The sequence below is a fragment of the Aedes aegypti genome, chromosome 2 (assembly GCF_002204515.2).
Source record: "Aedes aegypti strain LVP_AGWG chromosome 2, AaegL5.0 Primary Assembly, whole genome shotgun sequence".
Lineage (NCBI taxonomy): Eukaryota > Metazoa > Arthropoda > Insecta > Diptera > Culicidae > Aedes > Aedes aegypti.
This window is the reverse complement of record NC_035108.1, coordinates 279,104,326-279,131,426: the sequence shown is the minus strand read 5'-3', so window position 1 is coordinate 279,131,426 and position 27,101 is coordinate 279,104,326. Positions and strand designations below refer to the sequence as shown.

At 37.8% G+C, this 27,101-nt stretch overlaps 1 protein-coding gene and 1 long non-coding RNA gene across 3 annotated transcripts; both read left to right on the top strand.

Annotated features, from left to right (window-relative positions):
- Positions 1 to 65: 65 nt before the first annotated feature.
- On the top strand, positions 66 to 721 carry LOC110676614. Of its 2 annotated transcripts, none has more exons than XR_002500563.1 (2): positions 66 to 261; positions 316 to 721. It is a non-coding gene; the product is annotated as an uncharacterized LOC110676614 (long non-coding RNA). The 2 variants fall into 2 exon arrangements; XR_002500564.1 differs by having other exon boundaries at positions 309 to 721.
- A 461-nt stretch (positions 722 to 1,182) lies between these two features.
- LOC5573651 (ribonucleoside-diphosphate reductase large subunit) lies at positions 1,183 to 17,454 on the top strand. The gene is made up of 5 exons (XM_001660927.2): positions 1,183 to 1,420; positions 1,497 to 1,585; positions 1,731 to 1,908; positions 13,478 to 15,096; positions 16,622 to 17,454. The coding sequence occupies exons 1-5, from the start codon at positions 1,381 to 1,383 to the stop codon at positions 17,228 to 17,230; spliced, it is 2,535 nt and encodes an 844-aa protein (XP_001660977.2). The 5' UTR covers positions 1,183 to 1,380; the 3' UTR covers positions 17,231 to 17,454.
- The last annotated feature ends 9,647 nt before the right edge of the window (positions 17,455 to 27,101 follow it).

Here is a 27,101-nt window from a genome sequence, read left to right as displayed (position 1 = left end):
AATTGAAGAAAAAAAAATCTCTATTTTTTCGAGTGCACTAAACGCACCGCGCTCTGATCCAAGATATTTTGAAGAGAGGTACAGCAATCTAAGCAGTCAATGGATGCGGGGTGTTGGAAACAGCGAGGTGAGGAAAATGACAGCAGGCGAGTCGGCGAGCTGGCGTACCTGTCGATGGAATCTTCCCCTCTTGTGGTTGCTATCGTTTCCATTGGATTGTTTATTATTGGTTATGCGAAAAAAATGTTCAAGCTTTTGCAAGTAAGTTATTTTGTAGTTTTATCTAAAAACTAATGGTAATCTTGCAGTTTTCAGAGAACAGTAAACTCAATTAAATGAAAAGACATGCCACATACTCAGTGTGGAGTTGTATTCTTCCAGGGAATCGACCAGAAGAATCGCAAGAGAATTTAATGGGAGGATGTTATCCATAGCGTAGGTACACAGCGATGGTCTACGATGAAGAGAGAGCTTGTCGAAACTTTATGCTATCTCGTACCACCGACTGATTCTCGAAATCCGGAACATGCGACGGATATGAAGTTATTGGCACTACGATATACTAAAGATTGTTTTTTTCAGCAAGGAAAACTGATCGGTGAATACAGGCCACAATGTAGCATTGCTTGATCGTTGAAAATGTCGAGTGTGTACTACGCTGACCTGTAACACATACTGCTCAATAAAATGCGATTTAATTTTGTATGTTTTTTGGAATGTATTCCGGTTACCTGAATCCATATATTTATTCGTTCACAATTCAATTCTATCGCTGTTGTATTGTGCACAACACTGTTGAAAAAAAATCCGCTTTTCCTACATAGAAGCTGCCTGATAATTCAGATGATGGCAAACCGTGCGACATCTGAAAATCCACTCTTATTCTCAATTTTGTTGTATTTTGTGAATAATATCATGATGCTGAGTATGTACAGACTGTGGGAATAGAACTGACGTATTCTGAAACAAAATGATGTCAGTGGAAAAACTTTCCTAGTATTTCATGGCTTGCTGACGTGATCGAGAATAGCAAACCTGCCAGCTGTCATATAGTTTCCAATATGGCGCAATGCTGTACTTGACACATCGTACTACCTCCCTTCTAAATACCTTGCTCTGATCCGTTTCGCGTCGTTCCATCTGTCAGCGGGTCATTGCTCGGCATGTCAACAGTCAAAAATTGCGGGAAAACTTGCATCGTTTTCCTCATTCCTGTCCTGTTCGTTCAAGAGTTGAGACCCGTGTTAAGTTTGCTCGTGGCCATTCCTGCCGGATTATTACCCAAAAATTTTAATTTAGTGCTATCCCAGTTCAAGTGTTTTTTGTAACAGCGTGTTCCGGTGTAGTTTGAGGACGTGAACTTTTTGTTTCACTGCAAAAATGGTTCTCAAATCGAACAAGATGTACGTCTTCAAGCGAGGTAGGTCAAACGATATTTCGGATGTTCCGGTGCTGCCCGGGCGATATTTCATAAGTTGTCCGTTCTTTGTACCTAGATGGACGCAAGGAGGAAGTTCACTTGGACAAAATTACATCCCGTATCCAGAAACTGTGCTATGGGTTGAACATGGACTTCGTCGATCCGGTAAGTGGCATCCATTGTCCTTTCTTTGTTCTTCGTTGAGTACTGTTAGATTAACTAGAATAGTTGATACAGTTTCAAGTGTAGATATACGTATAGTACACGAATTGGGCTTGTAATTAAGAGCTCTTCAATTCAATTTCGACAGGTCGCGATCACCTTGAAGGTAATCAATGGACTCTACTCGGGCGTGACGACTCAGGAACTCGACAATCTGGCCGCGGAAACGGCTGCCACCATGACGACAGAGCATGCGGATTATGCCATCCTGGCAGCCCGTTTAGCCGTGTCCAATTTGCACAAGGAAACCAAGAAGCACTTTTCCGGTAAGTACATTTCTTATACTCAAAGGTATATTAAAAGGCAGAACCGTTTATAGGACTGCCTGAATAGCCATATAAGAAATTGGGTGCAATCTTGCGTACAAGTGCCATGTGTTGCTTATGGAGCAGTTAGGTATTCAGGAATTTTCATGTTATGGCTACCGTTGAATCGAATGTTTTCTGAAATTTTATCACCATTATCTTCGGCGTTAGAGTCGCTCGATCGATGTTTATTTATACAGGATGTCGTATTGAATTTGATACTGTACCAACTCGTTCCTTCCGCCCTTTTATTTTTCTCTCTTCTCAGCATTCGATCATTGATATGCAGGAATAAATTGGAATTACTATGAGAAACGCAATTGGTCATAGTTATTGGCCAGGCCTGCCCAATCTTTTTGAACCGCGAGCCACATTTCAGTAATAATAATACACGGTGGGCCATAACATATCCAATTTTTATTAATCAAAATTCTTTTGGGAAAACAAGATAATTGTTTTTGAGTATCATACTAAGGATTTAGTAAGAATTTCACTTAGCATTCTAAAACGATCGTGCGAAGTTATTGTGTTCAAAATTATGTCGCTAAAAATTCTGATCCTCAATAAAATTAAGTTTAGAATGAATTATAAATTAATTAAGTTAGAATCATGTTAAAGATATTTTAAGAATTCTACTAAGAATTTTGTCAAAATTCCGCCCATAATCATTTAAAAATCATGCCTAGGGTTGTGAAGAAATACAGCTTGACATTTGGAAAAAGTCCAACAAAGGTTATAGCACAGACAAACAGACGTAACAGCTAGAACAATTATCAATTTATAACATAGTCACGTGAACATTAACGACCAATGCTAAAAATACTACATTTGGCCAACCGCGGCCAAACTAGGTGGCGGTAGTGGGCAAACGTCAAACTCGAACAAAAGTGATGCGAACGCCACAAGTGGCCAGTCGGCCAACTATCAAATATTAGAATTGGGCACTATTCTGCTGTGCGATGAAAATAATTAAAGTGTTACGTCTGTTTGTCTGTGGTTATAGCCTCAAAATATCCATTCTAAAAACCTGTAATGGAATCTGAGAGATATTTGTCCAGGATTGTACATGAATCCTGTTCAGAGTTAGATAAAAAATCCACACAGAATTATGCGGAAACACTGCCCAGTATTTTATAAAAAATTGGTTCAGAAGATTCTGAAAAAAATCTGCCAATGTTTTGGTGAGAATTTCGTGGGTTTTCTGTAATTTATTGTACAGGATTTTGCAAGAATCATGCCTTTGCGGTGATATTTAGCTTGGTCGAAGTTCAGTCTCTCATCAAATATTAAATTATACTAAATTATTCTTCTATTATACTATTATTGTTATACTAAATTATTTAGTCTCTCTTATTAAATATTTAAGAAATTCGTGACATGGTGTTGTTGAAATTTTCATTAAATTATTGTAATTATTAAAAAGTATGATTTATCATTATGAACCTCAAATTGATATTCACAAGCTATATTTATGCGGAGAATAATTTAAACGCTTTTTAATAACTTAAAAGAAGAGTTCTGCCAAATATACAAGTATTGGCAATGACTAATTAATTACGAGTTGAAAAAGTTGCAACAATGTTGCCCCGTGTGTATGTCACGACAATTTTTTTTTGAGATTGTATCCCAATCGGAAAAAGTTGGAACAAACGATTGTGAGAGCACTAGGTTTATTGATTGTTTTGATGACAATTTTTTTTACTGATTATTAGCGTAATATGACATTGCACCATTTGAATCATTAATGATATCAAGTAATTTTAGAAAATTCAAAAACCAATTTAATCATCATTTCTCGCATAACTTGTGATCTCGCCCTAAAAGCCATTGGTAACCGAGTGTGTAGATTGTCGTTACCGAGCAAGTTAATGGATTTACACGTTATTCAACAATGCTACGATGAAGAGAAGATCCTCCACTAACTCCAAAAGGTGATAGTTTTCATCCAGGTCCATCAATTTGTTTTGAAACAAGGAGTTACACACTCGGTTACCAATGGCTTTTAGGGCGAGATCTCGAGTTATGCGAGATTTTAGTTGAAATATTAGAGTAAAAATTAATCGAAACTTTCAATAATGATTAGTATTATGCTAATAGCTACTGCTCTCAACATAATCCAAACGTCACGTGAAAAATCACGTACTTCTTGGTCATATATCATTGAAGTTTTGGCAGTCTGTATGGTGTTGAGGAGTGCCGCATGGTATCGCATAGATGCCTATAAATATTTAGCAAGCTTTTTATGTTCTTAAGCCGGATTCGCTGCTGACAAGTAATTTCTTGGCCTATCTTGACGCATTGAAAATTTCTGCAAGGAATCGATCAAGGAAGCGCTTTTTTTATCGCAGTACGCAGTTGAAAAGAGATGTCAGTTCAAACGGGAGTCGCTGCAGAACTGACATTTCTTTTCAACTGTGATAAGAAAAAAAAACGCTTCCTTGATCGATTTCTTGCAGGAATTTCCCATGCACCAAGATAGGCAAAGAAATTACTTGTCAGCAGCGAATCAGGCTTTAAGGCGAAGTAGGCCGTCATTAGAATTTGTACGCGTCGTTGATGATTGTTGCTAAATCATGTCATAATTTTGAATTAATGAAAATCGATTGGTTTTTTTCATTTTGAAATTGCGAGCCGCAATGTTAACAAGGCTGCCAAAACGAATGACAGGCTACTTAGCCTTAAGCGAAGTATGCTCTTCAACAGGAAAGTAATCGCCTATCTCGATGTGTGGGAAATTTCTTGCAAGAAACGCTCGAGGAAAACATGTTTCTTTGATCGCAGTACGCAGTTGAAAAGAAATGTCAATTCAAATGGAGCTCACTGACGCAGAAATTTTTACTTTTCTCGAGCTGAACAGCATACCTAGCTTTACTCTAAAATCCTGGCTAGAACAAGGTATTGCTGTTTGCGTTTGAGGTGCAAATCCATTCTAACTGGGCTTCAACACAAAGTAACCAAAGGATACATAGCAACCATGATCAATATCACCGCCAACCTAGCAAAGGAAATCAATCTTTGACTTCGCCTTCCTTGTTAAAAATCTTACCTCGTTCGGTGTTTCCGCATTTTAAATTTGCATTTCGAAAGCACACAGCAATATTCAATGATTATTGGAATTTGATAAGTAAAAAGATGTTCCACAAGGCACTCACACTTGCGAAACGATTGAAGTACTCGCCGTTGTTAAGTGGTTGGAAGACCCTCGCCCGACTTCCGACAGCAGGGCCGGAACGACGGCGGCAGGATCTAGCAGAAGATCTAGCAACAGGACCAGGACGACTGTGAAGAACGCTGACTGGCATTCATGAGATACTCATTGGCGTAAATACGGGGGGCTAGGGGAGTCTGCCCCCCCCCCTCCCCTTAGAAAATTATAACTCTCATGCTAAGTTCGCATCTTGCTTTAGCGATTTTTTTGATCGAATGTGTCAAGCCCCCTCTAGGATTGAGTTCAAGTTACGCTAATGGAGATACTTAAATGTTTTATGTTTTTTGGAAAATTCATCCATGATCCATCCATGATTCACTTTGGCATGGGGGGCTTTTCTCGGTCGAATTGTCTGAAACTTTGCAATAAGAAGCAATTCGATTTGACGCATATTGTGGCCAAATATGAGCTTAAAAAACCCACTGCCAAAGTGAATTAAAAGTGCCAAGGAAAGGATCCGTTGAAACAATTTGGTAATTCAGTATTGCATAAGTTTTTTAGGATTTTATTTTTCAATGAAACAGATTTTACAACAGATCAAAAGTATAGAACCACTAAAACGCCAATATTGGTACGCTTGCCAGTAATTCTAAACTTTTTGAGATGTTACAATTATAAAAACAAGTGTTGCAATATTCAGTGCAGCGATTCTATACTTTTGGCGGGTAGTGTATGCCCATCATCATAATCAGAGCTGTTAAATGTCATGAATATCACGTGACTTTGACAATTGAATATTGCCAATATCATCATTGTCCGTGGAAAAAGTAATCGGAAAATGTTTTTCCCGGTGACCTTTTCCAAATTACTATCGGATGGTAGCGGACTTTGGGGCAAGTGTGCCACCCTTGCTTTTTATAAAATCTACGAAATATATTTTATCTCTGAGCTTAACTATATGTTCCCTTATAGTTCACTATACAATGATCAAAATATGATGAAAGTTGCTCTATTTTTCACGTATTTACATCGACTTTTGTAAAAGCAACCAAATTTGAGTAGATTCTTATAAGATTTCGTTGTTTTCAAACAGCATTGAGCTCTCGCCGAGCGGTGTCACGAACACATGCGCAAATTTGCTGGTTGAAAATACTGCCATTTGATTTTGCTGGGAACAGCTGATCTTTGTTTATATTTTCCACCAGCAATTTTTAAGTAGTGTTGGTGACATGTACCGTGTATGTACACGAGCGCAGAAACCACTATGGTGAAAGGAAATTTATTAACAGATTTTTCTAACGTAAATGCGTAAGTATTGTGGCATTTGAACGAAAAAAGTATTTAGTTTTACATACGAAATCCAGTTTGGTTGAAATCTGTACTTATTGGGGCAAGTGTGCCACCTAAATGGTAAACGGAGATTGTTGGAGTGAAATTTATGAAAATGTAAACATCATTAACAAAATCATAAACATAAACAAAAATGAGGCCTCAGTAGTGGTTTCTGAAGTATAGTCGGGGAATAGCTGACATTTTTGCCCCCAAAGGGATTTTTTCTCAAAATATTTAAAAATAATATGTTTTTCGACGTGTTAAGTACCGTCTTTTCAAATCTACAACAAGATTTTACCATTATTTAGTGCTGATCTAGTGTAATATTTTACATATCCGTCGTAATACAAGGGTAATCCAGCTTTTTACGAGCGCTAATGGCCGCCGCAAGCGAGGCTCTCTTTCTGGTAGGGATCAGTCGGTTTGACGTTTAGCTTGGGTCCGCTCCATATAAAAGGACCCAAGCCAAACGTCAAATCGACTGTTCCCACCCAGAAAGAGAGCCTGCTTGTGGCAGCCATTAGAACTTTTAAAAAGCTGGATACATATATCGTATTGAATGGAGACAAAATTAACCATTTTAGTTATTGGAATTGACTAGTAGAGAGTTCCACATGTGATGAACCTTGTTATAAAGCAGCCCCCTATGACGGTGAACTTAAAAATATTCCTTAAATTATCTATTAGCCTCTGTTTTGTAAGTAGTATTTATAAGAAATAAAAAAAAATCATTAGAAGTAGAATTACATGCGATGTTTATTCGGTGGCCGTCTTGCCCAATATGGGTGGCACACTTGCCCCATAGTGTTGAAAAAATGGTTATTTTGGATAATATTTGAGAAGCCCTAAAACTAATACTTTTTTAAGTTATTTTCTTTTTAAATGGCACAGTGCTTATGAAAAGATGTGAAACTAATACAATAAGGCTAAATTGGAAGGTTTTGTATGTTTCAGACAAAGTTAGAGAACAATTTGCTTAAGGTGGCACACTTGCCCCAAATTCCGCTAATATTTGCTGATACTATCCCATGCGTGTACCAGTATCCGCTCATGCCCTATTTCCGCGTACTAGTGTAAACATTGATGTTTCGTGTTGAAAACCAACATTTTTCGCACGGATATTTTCTAGCAATATTAACAACTTTATATCCGTTTGATAAAATAATTCTTTATATTGAAAACACAAGACCTCATGAGCGGTTATCACTAAGATCAGTAGGTATTTTTGTGTGTTCCAATAACCGCTCATGCAAAAAAATTAAACAAAATTTTGAAGAAGTGTCGCTTTTAGTATACAGCCTTCTTTATTGCGGTAGTAGCTAAGGTTTGACCATAAACAATATCAGGATGAACAACGAAATTCTAAATAATGATTTTTTTAGTAAGTTCGTTATAAAATCTACTTACTGTGAGCGGAAAAAGGAACACCTAGATGCAATAACAAATGCAATTATTTTTTTTTATGAAAGTTTTTGAAACTCTTTTTATTTTGCTGCTGATTACCTATACTTGGAGCTACATTGTGACATAAAAATAGTATTGATCGACATAATAGCTATTTTATAATAAACATTTGAACACATAACTTCCCTTAAATGAGCGGAATCTGGTGCATTGATGGTATTTCCCATGGAAAGGTGCTATAATCATTTATTTTTTTCCAAATGTTTGACATTTTACAGCACTGATTATAATAATCGAGTCTGTGAGTTTCAAAATAACCCAACTTTGTGGTTTGTTGTTAAAAATCTACTTGTGAAAATCCAGCATTTCTAACTGATTCTGTTCTGGATGAACCACTGCGACCTTTGTTCTTTTGTGGTATACCTACCCGTGTCATTTATTTAGTGCTACTATTGAGAAATAATAAAGTAGTCAAGTAGTTAGCAGTCGTTTTATACAATTATTATTCTTTACCACCTTTAAAATCTCTTAGAACCTATTTAGAAAATGAAACCGCTATTTATACCTTCTAAAAAATAGTTTGCCGCCATTAAACTCTCAGAAGCGTAGGGTAATTTGCCCATTATTGCGGTATTCCCTAATATTGCGGTATAAGAATTAAACGCTCATTGTTAATCGAAAGCTCTATGTACCATGGATATTATTGATGATGATGAAAGATTATTGTATTTCCTAGCCGTACCAGATAAATGCTTTGAAAATTAAACGATTTTGATCGTTGGAAGAACAGTTTTATATGATGCATCAAGAAAAGCCTATATTTTTAACCAGTCTCTCAATCTACGGACGGGTTTTCATAAGCGTGAGCTTTTAAGTTTAGAACCAAACCAATTATATGCAGCGGGTATATCAGTTCAGTATGGATGTAGTTACGTGATAGATATTGAATTTTAAATAAAAGTTTTATATTTTTGAGAAAAAGCATATACCGCAATAATAGGAAAATGAAAATAGCTTTTTGCCTATTATTACAAGGCTGGTAGCGAGTCACTTTTTAGTGACTTGGTCACTATTTTGAGCCCAGTCACTTTAAAGTCTCTTTTTTGAAGCCATTTCACTTTTTTCGTCAAAAAGTCACTTTTTACCACTATTTTGAGCTTAATTTTCGGGGAAAATTATGAATCGGCCTTTTTAATTTAGGCTAAGTTTTAAGTTAGCAGGGTGTCTATTACCTGGTAAAACCTGGAAAACCTGGAATTATCAGGGAATTTTATTCAACCTGGAATTATCAGTGGATTTTGACTATACGCAGGGAAATTACTTCGAGCCAGTAATTATTATGGCAGAATATATCCTTTTTGTAACACAACATTTCTTCAATCAAAAAAAATTTCGGCTGCGCCGCTATTACGACACTACTTAAGATATTCAGTCAATAAATTAATAGTTATTTTTATTATTCCGAATAAGACTTGTTTAAATAAGGAAGTAGGACATAGAATTGCTGAAATGGAAAAGACAAGTACGATTCCCAGTTCCATATAAAATAAATAATTTATTAGGAAAAGATTAAAGCTTACAACAGGTACGAAAAATAGTATATTTTCAGGAAAGCAGATCTTTTTTTAAGGCTTGGATACTATTTCAATGCATATCTCTAAAAAGTGTTTAATTTTAGTTATGGTCTCCCTCTAAAGACATAATAATCAATATGGTATCTAGAGCCACTTTTTGCCTTAACCTTGTCTTTCCCTACTCCAGAGCTCCATTATTTTTTGACGAACTTGAAGCAAACCGAACCAGAGGAATACTATGCATTAGTTACTACATTATGATTCTATACTTATCAAATTGATCCATAAGTCAACTAACTTTTTGAATTGTAAAACTATTGGTAAGCAATCAATTTACTATTGCAAAACAACCAAAAAATTTTAAACTGGTTTCGAAAAAATAGACTCTGAAACATTGTTTATTGATTTACTTTTTATGAAAACGCTTTTTCATAAACAAACTATCGATTAAAGTCGTCGAAAGAGATGGTTAATCTGCTTGCAGTGAATTCTGGTGCAACATTCTAGAAGCTCCAGAGAAGCCGTCAGAGATTATTACGTAACTATTTATCCAGAGATTCCTTCTGGAATAAGTTCAAGAACTCCACCAGGAATGCCACCAGCAATTTTTCAATAGAAGCTTAGAGGAATTTCTTCTGACTTTGGTACTAAACTTTTTAGAGCATTCCTACGCTACCTCCAGTAATTTGCACAGAGATTACTCTGAAGAAAAAATCTCAGTATTTCCTCCAGATGTCTTTCCACTGATTCTTTCAAAGATTTCCCCAAGCGTTACTTCTGGGTTTCTTCCAGCAGGTCCTACAAAAGTTCTTCCCCAAAGGTTTATTGCAGAGTTTTCGAAAAAAAAATCGACATTTTTACAAGAAACCCTACAATAATTCCTACGCCTTCAATTATTTAATCCAGGCATTTTTATAAGAATTCTCTCAAAAATTCATCCACAATAACTCTCCTGAATTCCTCAGAATTGGATAAAATCTTTTCCAAGAATCCCTCGATGAATTGCATCTGGGATTCATTAATAATTTCCTCTAGAAATTTCTCCAGCATTTTTTTTATTATCATAGCAATTTATCAAGAAATATATTCTTCAAGAATCCAAGAGATCTTTGAGAGATCCTCGTAGGTGGTCATCATTATTACTCACACAAGTTTCATTAGAAATTGCTCTAGGATTTTTTAAGAAATTCCTCGCGGATTTTTCAAAATTTTTCACAAAGAAATATATTTTTTTCTTGACATTTCCTTGTCTTCCCGACCAGTGGATTACAAGAGGGTTGTAACAGATTTTGTTGTTCAGTTAGCGCATTTTCTCTTACAAAATATGCTATAATTTTGGCGGGTTAGTAGTTAAAATAACAAAAACATATAACACAATTCCTTCCACACTAAACAAAATTGATGCAAAATCTGTTATAATTTAAGCAAAAATATTACACATTATGTTTAAATCAAACAAAAATATAACTAATTTTGTTATATTCCATTACTGAATTATAACAAAATTTGTTATTTTCTTTCCTATCATTTTTTATAACAAATTGTGGAATACCATCAGTGCACCAGTATCCGCTCATGTTCCAGTAGCCCGCTCACACCGAAAAAAGATAATTTCAAATAAAGTAAATTTGAAAACTTTAGCCACTAGACGATTCAAATCGACAAATTGAATCATACTGTGGACAATCTTTCGCGTATTTACTCAAATTATCTCACTTTTTAAACTCGTGAGCGGGCTACTAGAACATGAGCGGATACTGGTACGTTGACGGTAATTTAGTTTTAAAATAAATCAAATTTGAAACAGCTTTTGTTATTATAACTGATTATGTTTTAATTGTGTTATAATTTCCTCCATCAACTTAAAGTGCTTCTAACAAACATTGAACAAAATTTGTTAGTTGTAACAAATCTTGATATAATTTGGATATAATTTTGTATAAAAAAGAAAACAGATTGAATTCATGAAGGTATTTAAACGATTCTTCGAAGAATTACATAAAAAGTTCGTAAAAATTACAAAACAGACTCATGAAGAGGTCTTCGGAGTAATAAGAAATTTACGGCAAAACGAGCAGTTACTTGTCGTAATTTCACGAGGAAGTCTTAGAATGTGAATTCGACCACACGTACCTCCCATTAAACTTACTGATGGAAAATTTCATTGTCACTCAGGCTTATATCAACCATTTGCTCTTCCTTAGTCGACGTTTAAAGGACGCGGTTTTAGGCAGTATTACAATCAATTTCGATATTCTATCATCATTTTTTATTTGAAATATTGATTAATGCATAAAAATATTGACCTTATGAGGTAGAAGAGCTGGAGTTTAAATGAAAATGTGAAATGAAAAAATTTCTAATTTTACAAATTTTCCAAATTCTTATTAAAATTTACAAAATAACATACTTTGGTAATATTAAAGACATAAAATTTTGAAAAGATTGAAAATCTGCTAAAAAGGATTTTGTACGTAAATATTAACTATGAAGTTTAAAACAAATGTAGGCAATATCTTGTAATTTTGGAAGCACAATAAAAATGAACAGTATACTAGAATTGAAATGAAGTTTCTAACGACTTGATTTTCAAGTCACTATTAGTCACTTTTTCGAGATTCGAAAGTCACTTTTTTGTCACTTTTTTCTCAAATCTGGTCACTAAAATAACTTTTTTCGGTATCAATTTTTGCTACCAGCCCTGATTATTACGGTATCTGTAAATCACATTCAAAAATTCTATATTTCAATAGTCATTTTAAATGTAATTGCTGGAAACATTAATTATATTATTAGGATACATTTATTTAGTCAAACAAAAGATTTATGTTTATCTTTACCCTGTAGTTGCTCTTATTTACAAATATATTGCAAATAAACACAATGTTCTGCCTTAAAATCGCGTGAACTGATTGAAAATCGGAACACATGCCAAATTTGCGTTGAAAAACTAAGATATAAGATGATCGCAAGGAAACAATCTTTCAAAACTGCATTGAATTGGTGAAAACTAGTGAAAAATATGTTTTTAAACATCAAAGTTGTGGTGGTACTTAAGTCAAAAAAATAATTTCTTATATAGTGACTAGTGGTCTCAAATGGAAGAACCTTGTCTATTTTCATTAACATTGTCCAGCTACGACGGAAATGGAAACGAAACCGGCAGACAATCATTCAATTCTGTTGATTTGTTTTCGAATCGTGACATTAAGTAATGAATTAGTTTTTTTTATAGATATGTCCAAAGTTACACAAACTGACAGCACCGTGCAATGTCATTAGCATAGAGGGAGCATATTTTCAATGCTAGAACATTGTGTGGCATTGAATGTATACTGAATGTAATAAAATATATGATTTTTGGTATACCGCAATAATAGGACGGCACTACCGTAATAATAGGACGAAATACCGCAATAATAGGACAGAGGGAGAGCTTCAGATTTATGTTAAAAAAAATGTATGTTTTGATTCCAAAATTTACTTTTTTACTTCACTATACTCCAGATAAAGGATAGTTTTAGCCCTTCACATTGAAAAATACTACAGTTAACTCTCCCTTACTCGATATTCCGTATCTCGATATCGAGTTAGAGAACCATAGTAAAAGTTGGTTTTCATGGCCAACTCGATGGTCCCTTGGAACGTAGTTGCACTGTTTTTGTGTTCTCTAACTCGATACCTCCCTAACTCGATGGTCCCTTCAATATCGAGTAAGGGAGAGATGACTGTACAATATTTAGGTTTTGTACACTGAAATACGATTTAAATTTCAACACCGTGCTTAAATCCTCTATAATAGGACGGATACCCTACTCATTTTTCAGCTTCGGACTTTATGCTTTTGATCATCTATCGAGCAAACAATACCTAATGTGTATGCATCAGAACATATTGTGTATCCCTAGTAAGAAGTCATATCTAGGTAACGAAAATACATTAATCAAGATCGATTTAGAATTGCACCTATCTGTATTGTTTCAAAAAAAAAAAGTTCATTTCTTCCGATATAATCTTGCATAATTGTCATAAATGCCAATAAAAAAATCAATTTTTTTTCTTGTATTTATAGATGTGATGCATGACCTGTATATGATGGAGAATGAACACCTGAAGAAGCGCACACCGATGATCTCAGAGTTCCACTACAAGGTCATTATGGACCACGCGGACCGGCTGAATTCGGCTATCATTTACGATCGGGACTTTGGCTATAACTATTTCGGCTTCAAGACGCTGGAACGATCGTATTTGCTCAAGATCAAAGGCAAGATCGTGGAACGGCCACAGCACATGTTGATGCGGGTTGCCATTGGAATCCACGGCGAAGATATCGACGCTGCCATTGAGACGTACAATTTGCTGTCGGAGAGATATTTCACTCATGCTTCGCCAACGATGTTTGCGGCGGCCACCTGCCGACCTCAGCTGTCGTCCTGCTTCCTGTTGACCATGAGCGACGACAGCATCGAGGGAATCTACGACACCTTGAAGCAGTGTGCGTTGATTTCGAAATCGGCTGGAGGAATCGGCCTGAATGTTCATTGCATCAGAGCAAAGGGAACCTACATTGCTGGCACGAACGGAATTTCCAACGGTTTGATTCCCATGTTGAGGGTGTACAACAACACTGCCAAGTACGTTGATCAGGGAGGTAACAAGCGGCCAGGTGCCTTTGCCATTTATCTCGAACCGTGGCATGGCGATGTTTTCGAGTTCCTGGATTTAAAGAAGAACACCGGCGCTGAAGATGTCCGAGCCAGGGACATGTTCTACGCGCTTTGGATTCCGGATTTGTTCATGAAGCGAGTGGAGGCTAACGAAGACTGGTGCTTGATGTGCCCTCATGAATGTCCTGGGCTATCCGACACATGGGGTGAGGAGTTTGAAAAACTGTACACATCATACGAAGCGGAAGGACGATACATTCGGAAAGTGAAAGCCCAAGATTTGTGGTTTGCAATCATCGAGTCCCAAGTGGAAACCGGTGTTCCGTACATGCTGTATAAGGATGCTTGCAACAGGAAAAGTAATCAGCAGAACATCGGAACCATCAAGTGCTCAAACCTTTGCACCGAAATTGTTGAATACTCCTCCAAGGATGAAATTGCTGTTTGTAACGTAGCGTCCATCGCATTGAACATGTTCGTGAAACCCGACAAGACATATGATTTCCAAAAACTGAAAGAAGTAGCAAAAATTGCCACTAAGAATCTCAACAAAATCATCGACATTAATTTCTATCCAGTGCCAGAGGCCAAGCGATCCAATATGCGCCACCGCCCGATCGGAATCGGTGTCCAGGGAATGGCCGATGCCTTCATTTTGATGCGTTATCCTTACGACAGCGAAGAAGCTCAAAAACTGAATCAGCAAATCTTCGAAACTATCTACTATGGTGCCTTAGAAGCAAGCTGTGAATTGGCCGAAAAGGAGGGTACCTACGAAACCTATCCGGGATGTCCGGTGAGCAAGGGAGTTCTGCAGTACGATATGTGGAACAAAGAGCCAACAGACATGTGGGATTGGGCTGCCTTGAAGGAAAAGATCGCCAAGCATGGCGTTCGCAATTCCCTGCTTCTGGCTCCGATGCCCACGGCTTCGACGGCGCAAATTCTTGGAAACAACGAATCATTCGAACCGTACACTTCCAACGTTTACAACCGACGAGTGCTGTCCGGAGAATTCCAGGTAAAGTGTAACAGAATCAGGGGAGGTCTCTATTTTTGTGATTTGGTCTCTATTTTAATGCAAGCCTCTAAAAAGTCTCTATTTTTAACGGAATGTTTCTAAAGTCTTCATTTTAACCAAAATGGTCTATAAAGTCACTTCTTCTCTTCTGCTAGCAGTGAATTAGCATTGGGCTAGTTCGTTAGAAACATCGAATTTATTGGAACCCCTCTTATCGTGACAACATGTCTACTTGATGGTTTCAGATAAAAAGCTTTTGGTTTATGTGGGAATATTACAAGCTGCAGTTTGGAAGCATTACGGGAAATCTTCCATTTTTGCAAGTATGAAGAAAAATATCCAAACTTTTTTGCAATCTACTACAAATGACAAGCAGGCTTCGTCCTTTGGCGGAGAGGCCTGTGCTATCAGCAAACAAAATTTTTTTACATCCCTGATGTAACTCAGGTAAGTCAGATGTAAAAATATTGTATAATATTGGTCCCAAAATGCTGCCTTGAGGAACACCAGCTCTTTCAGGAAGTATTTCAGAAATTCTGATAATTAACCTGAAGTGTAACGATAACTATGGATTATTCCAACAATGTATGTTGGAAAATTGAAGTTTTTTTAAAATTTTACAATCAAGCCTTCATGCCAAACACTATCGAAAGCTTTTTCTATGTCTAGAAGAGCAAGACCAGTAGAATAGCCTTCAGATTTGTTGGAACGAATCAAATTTGTTACTGAGGACATTAGAGGCGGCTTCAATGAGGGACCACGAGGAAGCACCTGACGAGGAGCGACATGGCCTAGACGATGAGGCAGAATCTCGGTGAGGAGGTAGAGCCTGGACGGAAGGTGAGTCTGGACGGGAGGTGGCTTGGACGAGGTGCCCAAGAGTTGGAGGCAAGATGCTGAGAACGAGGCTGAAGTGTGGATGCTGGCTGATCGGACACGAGCTTAGAAGAGCTGGAGGAAACTCGAGAGTCAGAGGAGCTCGTAGGATGGCGCGGTTGACCAAGAGGACGATGGTGCAGCTAGCCAGGAGAAGCTCGAACTAGGAGGAGTTCAGTAGCTGGAGCTCGGTGCCAGGAGGAGCTTAGTGGACAAGAGAGCTCGGGGTGGCAATGGCGGGTTTGAAGGTTGTGTGATGAGGAGGAGTGTTGGAGTGCAGGTACATCACACATCCTGCAGTGGAGATATGTCGATGGGTAAGAATTGTAGAGGTAGTATTTTAAGTGAATGAATTGTAGAGATCCCATGTTGGAAATCAGAACTGTTCATTGGCAAAAAAATATGATTTTCGTTGATATGGAGCATCATTCTGTTCAAAATGACCTTTTCGCTGGAAGCTTCTCTAAATAAAATTTCCGGTTATAAAATGTTCTTGTTACGTTTTTTTTCTTTTGCCTATTTGGTTTCTATTTGGTCTCTTTTTAGGCAAAAGGTCTTTAAAGTTCCTATTTTCAAGACACTAATTTGCTATCAGTCCTGTAATCATATAATCTTCGAATCATGTATTTATCACAATTTCCAATTCTAGATTGTCAACCATCACCTGCTAAAGGATCTCACCGAGCTGGATTTGTGGGATGACGACATGAAAAACCGAATTATTGCAAACAACGGATCAATCCAGAACATCGAAGAAATCCCGCAGCACATCCGCGATCTATACAAAACCGTGTGGGAAATCTCCGTCAAGAGTTGCATCAAGATGGCAGCCGATCGTGGTGCTTTCATCGATCAGTCGCAATCGTTCAACATTCACGTGGCTGAGCCCAACTACGGCAAACTTACCTCGATTCACTTCTACGGGTGGAAAATGGGACTGAAGACCGGAATGTATTACCTGCGAACAAAACCCGCGGTCAATGCTATCCAGTTCACTGTGGACAAGACTCGATTGAATCAGTCAAATCGTATCAATAACAGCGACACCGTTAACGGATCACCATCGAAGATGAATGGCGCTACGAGCACCCCGAGCAAGATGAACGGCACAGCCACTAGCAGTGCATCTCCGGTCAAGGCATCATCGGACAACTCTCAACAGCAGTTGAATGGGTCCCATGCCGAGCGTAACCGAAGGATGGCCGAGATGGTTTGCTCGCTGGAAAATAAGGAAGACTGCATGATGTGCGGATCGTAATCTGGGACGCGCATGAAATGAAGTGTGGCTAAATGATGCTTACTTAATGTATAGACTCTAGTGAGGTTCACCGTAAAAAATCATTTTTGGACATTTCATTTTGATCATCTAACTTCTATTTTATTAAAGTAATTTGAATGTACCTATTTCACTGTTTTGTAACATTCTTAGGATTAAGTTTTAAATGATAACCTCTAGAATATACCAAAATTACTATGAACACATTTTTATCGGGTTTTAATAATGGTTTTTGCTAAATAACATTTGCCGAAAGTTTTGTTGAAAGAAAATGTATACACTTAAGTGCGTCTCTACTCCCTCCCTTTGGTTATGCAACCTTGCCGCGATGGGAGGGCATAATCCATTTGCCCATATGATGGAAACCAAAGGCGTAAACTGTAGTGGTGGTTAAGTGTTCTTGTTTCTTCTCCGTTGAATTTGCTCGTCCAATACCAAGGACGACTTGGGTAGTTTTCGAAAATATCGAAAAACTTTTTTCCTTTTCTCGCTTCCAAAGTGACTTGTCGGTACCACTCATTGGTCGCGGTCGCTAGTTGCTGTTTGTATATCCTGGTTATGTCCTTCCATAGTAGTTTATTGACCATTATTGCGTTGCTGTTCAGGCCCTGCTTTGCCAGTTGGTCTGCTTGTTCATTCCCTTGCAGTCCAACATGGCCCGGTATCCACTGTAAAACGGTTCCAGTCGCTTGCAAATCCGAACATATCGCTCCTGTGAGTTCGTCCCACGTTTTCGTTTCCTGATGCGTGTTCAGTAGCAGGCGTTGCAGAATTCGCTCTCATTTGAGAATGAAGCACGATCAAAGCAAGCAAAGAAAAACATCCCATCTGTTGCGGTCCACGATCGTCATTGTATCGCAAGGTGTAACAAGTCTGATAAATGGAAGCAGCGAGCGAGAGCCCCAAACGAGAGAGCGATGATAAAATCCATTTTTCTCGTTTGTTTACCGTTGGGGATAGGTGTTTTTCTTTACTGGCACGATAAACAATCCACGAACTTCCAATAACAACAGTATCCCCCAGGCTTGGAGCATGTTTAGAGGGGTTTTATCATGCACTACTATCCCCCCAATCTGATCAAACTTGAAGCAGTATACGATAAACAGTCTCTCATAATGTGCAGCATGTTATGATAGTTACAGAGAGCGATACGTGAGAGATTCTCTCAATTTTCTCAGGATTCAATCCCTGTTCAGTAGTCTACAGCCGGACTGTGAGTCTGTGAGGATGACGTATTTCCCTTTTGGTAGTTTGCTGATCTCTATCAATGCTGTTCTAATCCCTAGAAGTTCTGCTGTCATGATGCTGGATTTAGTTTCTAGTCTCATGCTAATGTTGATGTTGTATTCTGATTCATGTACTCCAATGCCGCAGGCGTCTTCTGTGCGGGATGCATCGGTGTATACCTTCGTCCACGTTCCGTATTGTTTGTGTATATGTTCCAGAGCTATTTGGCGCATTGTCGTAGGAGACATTTTCTTTTTGTTGATTAGCATACCATCGATGTTTTCATGTATTTCTACGATGAATCTCTCAGTGGCCCCAAAGCAGCGGTATACCTGGTCTACTTCCTTTGTGTTTTCCAGGTACACTCGTTCCATATATGTGTAGTTTTTAGGATCTGGTTCTGAACATTCTTCCAAACTCGATAGTTGGTAGCTGATTGCATCTCGTTTTTTGAAATGCAATGTTATTTTCTTTTTGGTGTAGAAATAGCGCTTTAACCTCAGTGGCTCTTCATTTGCTAATGCAGCCAGAGTGTTTACTGGAGTGGTTCTGGAGCAGCCTGTTGCTATTCGCTGGCACTTCCTGTTGGTTACCTCTAACGATTCTTGGTATGATTTCGATGTCCTACCATACAACGCGCTTCCGTATGCCAGGAAGCTGCTGTACAGCGCTTTATGGAATAGGACCATTACTTTGGGCGTGGCTCCTTTTCTAATACTTCCTATGATTTTCAGCATATTCACCCTGTCGGTGACCTTATGTTTCAGTTCCCGGATATGGGTACCGAATGTAATGTTTTGATCCAAGTACACTCCCAAGTATTTGTGATACCTGACTGTCTCGACTATCGTTCCTTGCACTGTTAATTCAAGGTCGATGTCTTTGGGTTGGAACAGTACCGCTTTTGTCTTGTTCCCGTTCAGCTCTAGGTCTAACGATGTGCTTGCTGTTGCAAATTTGTCGATTGCCTGTTGTGCTTTTTCCTTCGCTTCTTCTAGGGTTCCGGCCTGTATTATTTAAAAAAAAGTCATCCGCGAACTGAAGTGTGACTGTGTCTTCATCGTTGTCCGTACTATGAAGGCTTTTTGTGTATACATTAAACAAAGCGGGCGAGAGCACGTCTCCCTGTGGCAGTCCCTTAGAGACCAGTGTGCTTGTCGGGCCTTGTTCGGTGTTGACGATGAGTCGTCGGTTGCACTATCGTATCCTCCGGGAATGCTTCTTCTTGTAGTATTTCCTTGAGTTTGTCAACGTTGACTGAGTTGAACGCATTGGTGAAATCAAAGAAAACACCAATGGTAACCCTGTTCTTCCTTCTTCCTTCCATTATGTGGTTCGTGGCGTATGCAAGGCAATCCTCCGTTGATTTTCCCGAGCGAAAACCAAAAGACAAGTCTGGCAGCACCTGATTTTCTTCCATGTGTTTTTGAATTACCTGCAGAACTGCTGAGTTTGCCGACTTGACAATAGTAGGTAGACATGCTATTGGTCGACTTGATGTTACATCTCTAGCGTCCCTACCTGGCTTTTTGATAGGTACGATCCGTATCTCTTTCAGGAAATCAGGTAGACATCCATTCAGGAAGTACTCGTTGATTTCTTTTACGATTTTGCTCTGTGCCTCGGTACTCAGGTTTCTTAGAACTTCGTACGTCAACCGGTCTGTACCCGGAGCCGAACGTGCCTTCTTTTTTCTTAAGATTTCCTTCCATGATTCTACTGTTAGTAGTTGCCTTTCCTCTGTTGCGCTCTGTTTCGTCATCAGATCCAACATTCCAACTTGTGGTGGTCCGAAGTTTTCTTTCAGGAACTCCTGAGCTATTTCTTTTGAGGTAGCTATTATGTTGTTTTTTGACTCGCTTCGACTGCCGTATTTCTGTCTGCGAACCAATTGCCAGTTTGCTTTGGTATCTTGCGGGTCGATGTCCTTGGTTATAGCGCTGAGCCTCTCTTTCATCAGAATCTTCTTTTGCCGAAGGAACCGTGCATTTGCTAGGTTCATTGCTATAAGGTTCTCGTTAGAGTGCTGGTTAAACTGCTTCCTTGCCTCCGATTTCGCTTTGTACAGGTCTGTCAATTCCTTACTCCAATAGTATTTCGGCGTATGTGTAGTTGTACCGCTGTTTCGTTTTATCGATGCTTGGATTATGTTACTAAGCTCCTTGATCGAACCGAAGTCCTTCGGAGCGATGTGGTTGACGTCCTCGTTGATCTGTTTTCTATTGAGTATAGGTCTTTCCTTCTTCCGGTGGGTATTTTGGATCTCCATCTCTATCACCAGGTGTCCTGATCCTCCCAAGGTGTGATCATGTACCATCCATGATGTGTCGTTGAAGATGTTTGTCGAGCAGACTGTGAGATCAATAGCACTTGGTCTGTGTCTCAGTGTTGCCGGTCGGAATGTCATAGATCCGTTGTTCAATAGCATCAAGTTGGAACTACTGATGAAGTCCCATACCAGGTTTCCCTTTGTATTGGTTGTATCACATCCCCACACAGTGTTATGGGAATTGAAATCGCCGCCGATCAGTAATTTTGTGTACCGTAAAACGGGGTAACTTTGATAGTTTTTTCGAAGAAAACTTGAATATTTATGCATGCTGTTTCAAAGATGTACAATTTATATTTTTAAAACAAGTACTGGCATCCTAGCTATCGATTACAGTCGATAGATTGGCAAAAGATTTATTATGAATGGATATATAATTTTTCATAAAATCGAAAGTCGGTTTTCTGTTTTGGGGTAACTTTGATAATGGAGTAAGATTCGAACAAAATTGAATGGATAACGAACATTTGTAGGGCATTGCATACCTCTAGGCGTTTAACGTTATATGGAAATTTGTGACTTAGATTACAAAAATGGTCCCAGTTTGTGAAAATGCTTTTCGCTAAGAGATTTGAGACCGATTGCAAGTTCTATGATAACTAGGCTGTCAAAAATAAGTGGCCAACTATTCAAAACTACATCAAATAGTGATCGTAGAACAGATTGTTTGTAAGCGTTTCGAAAATGCTAAAATTGTGTATTTTTTTTAAATTCGCATAAAAAGGCTAATATGTTCTTGATTCAAATGAAAACCGCTCTTTCATGAAAAGCCATACTAATATTCTTTAGTTTTGCATTCGTTTTGCTTAACTGATTAACAGAAATTATGATATTTCGTTTAGTTTGTGGTGGGTTACGCACTATCAAAGTTACCCGCATTATCAAAGTTACCCCGTTTTACGGTACCTTGCTGTTTCGATTTCTAGGGTACTCAATCCAGCAGTCAATTCGCTGCCTGAATGAGCCTCTGCATGCCATAAAATGTTTGACTTTTACTGTGCGCCCTGTTTTCAACACTGATAAAAATCCACACGGTCGATCTGTGTGTTTAAAATTATGGATCGATTCATGAACGTCCATATCGATTTGCTATGATTTTCTTGCAAACTTCTTGTGTGTTACACATTAAATTCCTGTGTTTTGCTTCATGGATTGATTCATCAACCGACAACAGGGATTCCATATTTTTTCCACATAAGTTCCCGAAGCTTTCTCTTCAGATTCGTATGTGTCAACCTATGGACGCATAGATCATCACTCCAACACGGATTCAGTGTGTTTTGCTTATGGTTATCTTGTGTCATAATCATCATGTTCAAGTTGGTCGATTCATTGATTTGCGCAATGAGATTGTTATGATGATATCCATGAGCTATGCTATCGATTTCCATGTTCAAAGCTTCTAAATTGTTTGTGATCAACCCATGGGATGCATCACGCAGAGAAATATATTGTAAATCCAACAGATTTCTGCATAGGTTCAACAAATTTTATTGTAGACTCACGGCTTACCAGCATTTATCATTGTTTCAATAAATATACTCATTAATTCCTACAATAAATATTGTTGTTTCTAAAAATGCCTCAAAGCAGCTAACTGTCAAATACAAAAAATATATTTTTTGAAACGAAAATATCCTTTGTTGAATCTATAAAAACATTGTATTGAAGTAACTGTATGAGTCATGTAGAAACAAAACATAATAACTGTTCATTCAATAAAATAATATTTTAATTTAAATCAAGCTCAACCAAAGTTGCAAAAGGTGATGTTTTTATTAATGCTTGCTCGTTTATTATATAATCATGTTTATCTAATCAGAATGAATGATTGTGATGTTCTAGAACAAAGTTCATCTCTGGATGGTTCTATAGGTTGTGAGCAGCTCACATCGAATTTCACCAGCCGTTGTCGTTGCTGAATAACCCGGACGGCACATTCTGGAACAAATATGCAAATTGATTCATTTGTTAATTACATAGACTTTTTTATAATTACCTTTTGCGTTTCTTGTGCGATAGTTTTCCTCCCGCCGCTAAAAGTATAGTTTCCATTTCTTCGGCACATATTGGCTGAAAATAAATTGTGTGATATATAAATGAAATGCCTTCTGAAAGTATTAACTTGCCTCAAATATTTACCGTCTGATAAATCAAAAATTTGCAGCAATTTAATGAATTCTTATCGTTTTTCACTGGATATACTTTCAGCTCTATTCATTTCGTTCGCGTCACTTTTTCTCACAAATACATGATGACGACCATAAATAAAAAATATTGTAGATTCTAAAAATCACAATTATAGAAATAATAATTGTAAATTGTTGAAGCGAAAATCTACTATCATATTTTCATTCAACTAGAAATTTTGTTGTTTTAAAAATATGCTGGTTTAGAAGCTAACATGCGAATGAATTGATTTGATACATACACAAATTATTGATTCTAACCAATGCGTTCTTAGTTTCAACATATTAAAATTCTTCTGCGTGATAGTGAACTGAATTGCGGTTGGACCTCGTGTCGAACGACAGTCATCATCATGCTTCCAAAGAGAAGAAGCAAATTTTGAAGCTGAAAGTGTTAGATGAAAATTTGTGAATTCGATTTTTCTTTTATTAGTGAAGTTGACCGATATACGAGAATTCTACCTTTCTATAAGAAAACATTGATTGTAATGTATAGTTTAGTAGAAAAATCGGATTCCACTAACAGATTTTCCTGGCTTTCAGTTTCGAAAAAAATGGAATATGCTTATCCCTGGCTTCCCAAATTATGGATTTGCGGCGCCCCGCTTGTTGCTGGCTCACGGGTTTGAAAAAAAATCAAGAGAGCTTGCGACAAGCAGAGGAGCCTCGGATCCATATTTTGGGGAGCAAAAGTTTTTCTACCAAATTTCTTCTTTCAGTCCCATGACATTTATGTTCTATCACACATGACTATCTAAAGCTACTACATTTCGAATTCAATAAGCAAATCAGTTGGTTTTCATGATTTAAAATTTGGAAATTCATGTTTGTTTCACATGACAACCTAATGTTGATACACATGTTATTATACCGTGAAATCAATGATGAAATCCATATGGCTAGCACACTCGAATCATGTGGTTTTCCTCATTGCGCAAATCTATAAGTAAAACACACGACCTTGACGTGTAGATTTTTCTCAGTGAAGTTGCCCGTGAGAGAGAGCGAGACAGCACCAACACACGGCGCACAGTAAAAGTCAAAAGAACAAAGGAATTTATGGCACGTACAGAGGCTGATGCGAGGGTTTATATAAATTGACACTAATGTTAAGTCATGTAACGGAATGTTAATTCCTACCACTTCAAACATTCACTGAGAAAAATCTACACGTCAAGGTCGTGTGTTTTACTTATAGATTTGCGCAATGAGGAAAACCACATGATTTGAGTGTGGTAGCCATATGGATTTCATCATTGATTTCACGGTATAATAACATGTGTATCAACATTAGGTTGTCATGTGAAACAAACATAAATTTCCAAATATTAAATCATGAAAACCAACTGATTTGCTTATTGAATTCGAAATGTAGTAGCTTTAGATAGTCATGTGTGATAGAACATAATTGTCATGGGACTGAAAGAAGAAATTTGGTAGAAAAACTTTTGCTCCCCAAAATATGGATCCGAGGCTCCTCTGCTTGTCGCAAGTTCTCTTGATTTTTTTTTCAAACCCGTGAGCCAGCTACAAGCGGGGCGCCGCAAATCCATAATTTGGGAAACCAGGGATAAGCATATTCCATTTTTTCGAAACTGAAGCCAGGAAAATCTGTTAGTGGAATCCGAATTTTCTGCTAAACTATACATTATAATTAATGTTTTCTTATAGAAAGGTAGAATTCTCGTATATCGGTCAACTTCACTAATAAAAGAAAAATCGAATTCATAAATTTTCATCTAACAGTTTCAGCTTCAAAATTTGCTTCTTCTCTTTGGAAGCATGATGATGACTGTCGTTCGGCACGAGGTCCAACCGCAATTTAGTTCACTATGCATCCCATGGGTTGATCACAAACAATTTAGAAGCTTTGAACATGGAAATCGATAGCATAGCTCATGGATTTCATCATAACAATCTCATTGCGCAAATCAATGAATCGACCAACTTGAACATGATGATTATGACACAAGATAACCATAAGCAAAACACACTGAATCCGTGTTGGAGTGATGATCTATGCGTCCATAGGTTGACACATACGAATCTGAAGAGAAAGCTTTGGGAACTTATGTGGAAAAAATATGTAATCCCTGTCGTCGGTTGATGAATCAATCCATGAAGCAAGACACAGGAATTGAATGTGTAGCACACACGAAGTTTGCAAGAAAATCATAGCAAATCGATATGGACGTTCATGAATCGATCCATAATTTTAAACACACAGATCGAGCGTGTGGATTTTTATCAGTGTTTCGTTGGACGTAAGGTCCAATTCGATGTAATTGTATAGTGGTTATCACGCCTAATTGTATGGGTGCCCTGGTGTAGATGTAGTTGTGAACCTTAGAGGAAAACAATATGCACTCTATCTAGAAAAACACCCAGAACCCGGGTATAAATTTTTCAAATTGGATAATATTTCCATATGCATTTTGATGAGTCTGGAAAGCGTGTGCAAGTTTCTTTGAGGAAAACAAAAACAAACTGTGTATGACGAGCGTATGGTAGTCTACGTTTGTTCAAATGTCACTAAGCTCTATACATCTCTGAGGAATATTCCTACCTCTCCTCCGGCCGTTTGTCGTGGTTTTAATATTTTATGGTAGTTTGATATTTTGAGATATTCCACATTATTATCATCGAATCTGCACATCGTTCAGATTAAAAATGGTTCAAACGTCATTCAGCTCATGGAACGGAGTAAAGTGAAACGGAACGGAGAATCAAAACAAAACAGCCAAAGGGGTAACCAGAAGTACGATTTTCTGTTATTCGTAGGGTGACTAGAAGTTCAAATTAAAAATGAACCCCGATGCCAGCGTTGCCAACCTTCCAGATTTGTCTGGAATATTCCAGATTTTTGAGGCTCCATTTTACAAAAATCTGGAAGATCCAGATAAAATTTGAAGTGAATTTGTAAGGTTTTATAAATAATTTGTAAGGTTCTCCATATACAACATAAGCGATTCAGACTTTTCCAGACAAATTTTCAAAATCTTCCAGATTTTGGAAAAATTGACTTGGCATCCCTGCCCGATGGTTTGCATGAGGTACCGTATACGGTATAGGAGACTGTAATAGAAGCCTAAGGTAACTTTACTCCGTATACGCTATAGGAGACTGTAATAGAAGCCTAAGGTAACTTTACTCTTAAATTTCACTATAAAAATGACTATGGAAAGTAAGACGCTGAGATTGATCATTAAGGTACACTTGCTGGTTTCGAAAAATTGTTGAACAGACAAGGAAAGTGACCTTTTTCTTCTTTTGTTAAGATTTGACGACAATTGACATTTAAGACTCTAATCTTACGTAAAAGACAGGAGTAATCAGAATAGCACTTAAATGACAAATTATTCAAAACCATTTCGACTAGACAGTATTAGTAATGACACTACTACACTACTATTTCAAACAAATTCTGAGGGTTCATTCAAATATTACGTAACGCAAAATTTGTTAATTTTAGACCACCTCCCACCTCCACGTAACAGATTTTGTATGGAAAATTTTAAATTTTTGTATGGACCGCAACACTATGTTAGACCCCCTCCGTCCCCCTGTTGCGTTACGTAATATTTGAACGGACCCTGATGGAGCTGCTGATTTTCACAATGCTTTCTTTTCTCAGAAGCAAGGGAATATGGGTACTTTTCAAAAAATACCACGTCACAATACTAATAAAAAAAAACAGTGTTCATGTGGGAACAATAGCCTAGTCCGTCTGAGTATTGCAGCCTTGACAAGTTAAGCTGTCAGGCAGCTCCAACTGAATACCGTACAAAAAAAAAATGCGTCTCTACTCGTCTTAGGATCGTTTCAATTTCGAACCTCTGAATCAGGTAACCCCTAAAAAGTTTAAAGTCTAAAAAGGTTGAGCGATAAATAATAGCGCGAATGCGGCATGATTCAAGTTGATCGCTACTTGTAACAACATCCGATAAACTATTTGTCCCACGACAAACAGTGCATCCGATACTTCATATATCAGCTCTACGCACGCGTAATGAGGTGTTGAAATCATGCTGCTGAGAGAGTAACGGCCCTCTTATGTCGTTTTCGTTTTTAGGAACTGGGTCGGTGATCAACACATAAACAAACCAAT

Bases quoted from the DNA above. Each gene is read 5' to 3' on its own strand.
- LOC5573651 (XM_001660927.2), top strand. From the start codon at position 1,381: ATGGTTCTCAAATCGAACAAGATGTACGTCTTCAAGCGAG. The intron at 1,421-1,496 runs GTAGGTCAAACG...CTTTGTACCTAG, and splicing joins GATGTACGTCTTCAAGCGAG to ATGGACGCAAGGAGGAAGTT. The intron at 1,909-13,477 runs GTAAGTACATTT...TTGTATTTATAG, and splicing joins AACCAAGAAGCACTTTTCCG to ATGTGATGCATGACCTGTAT.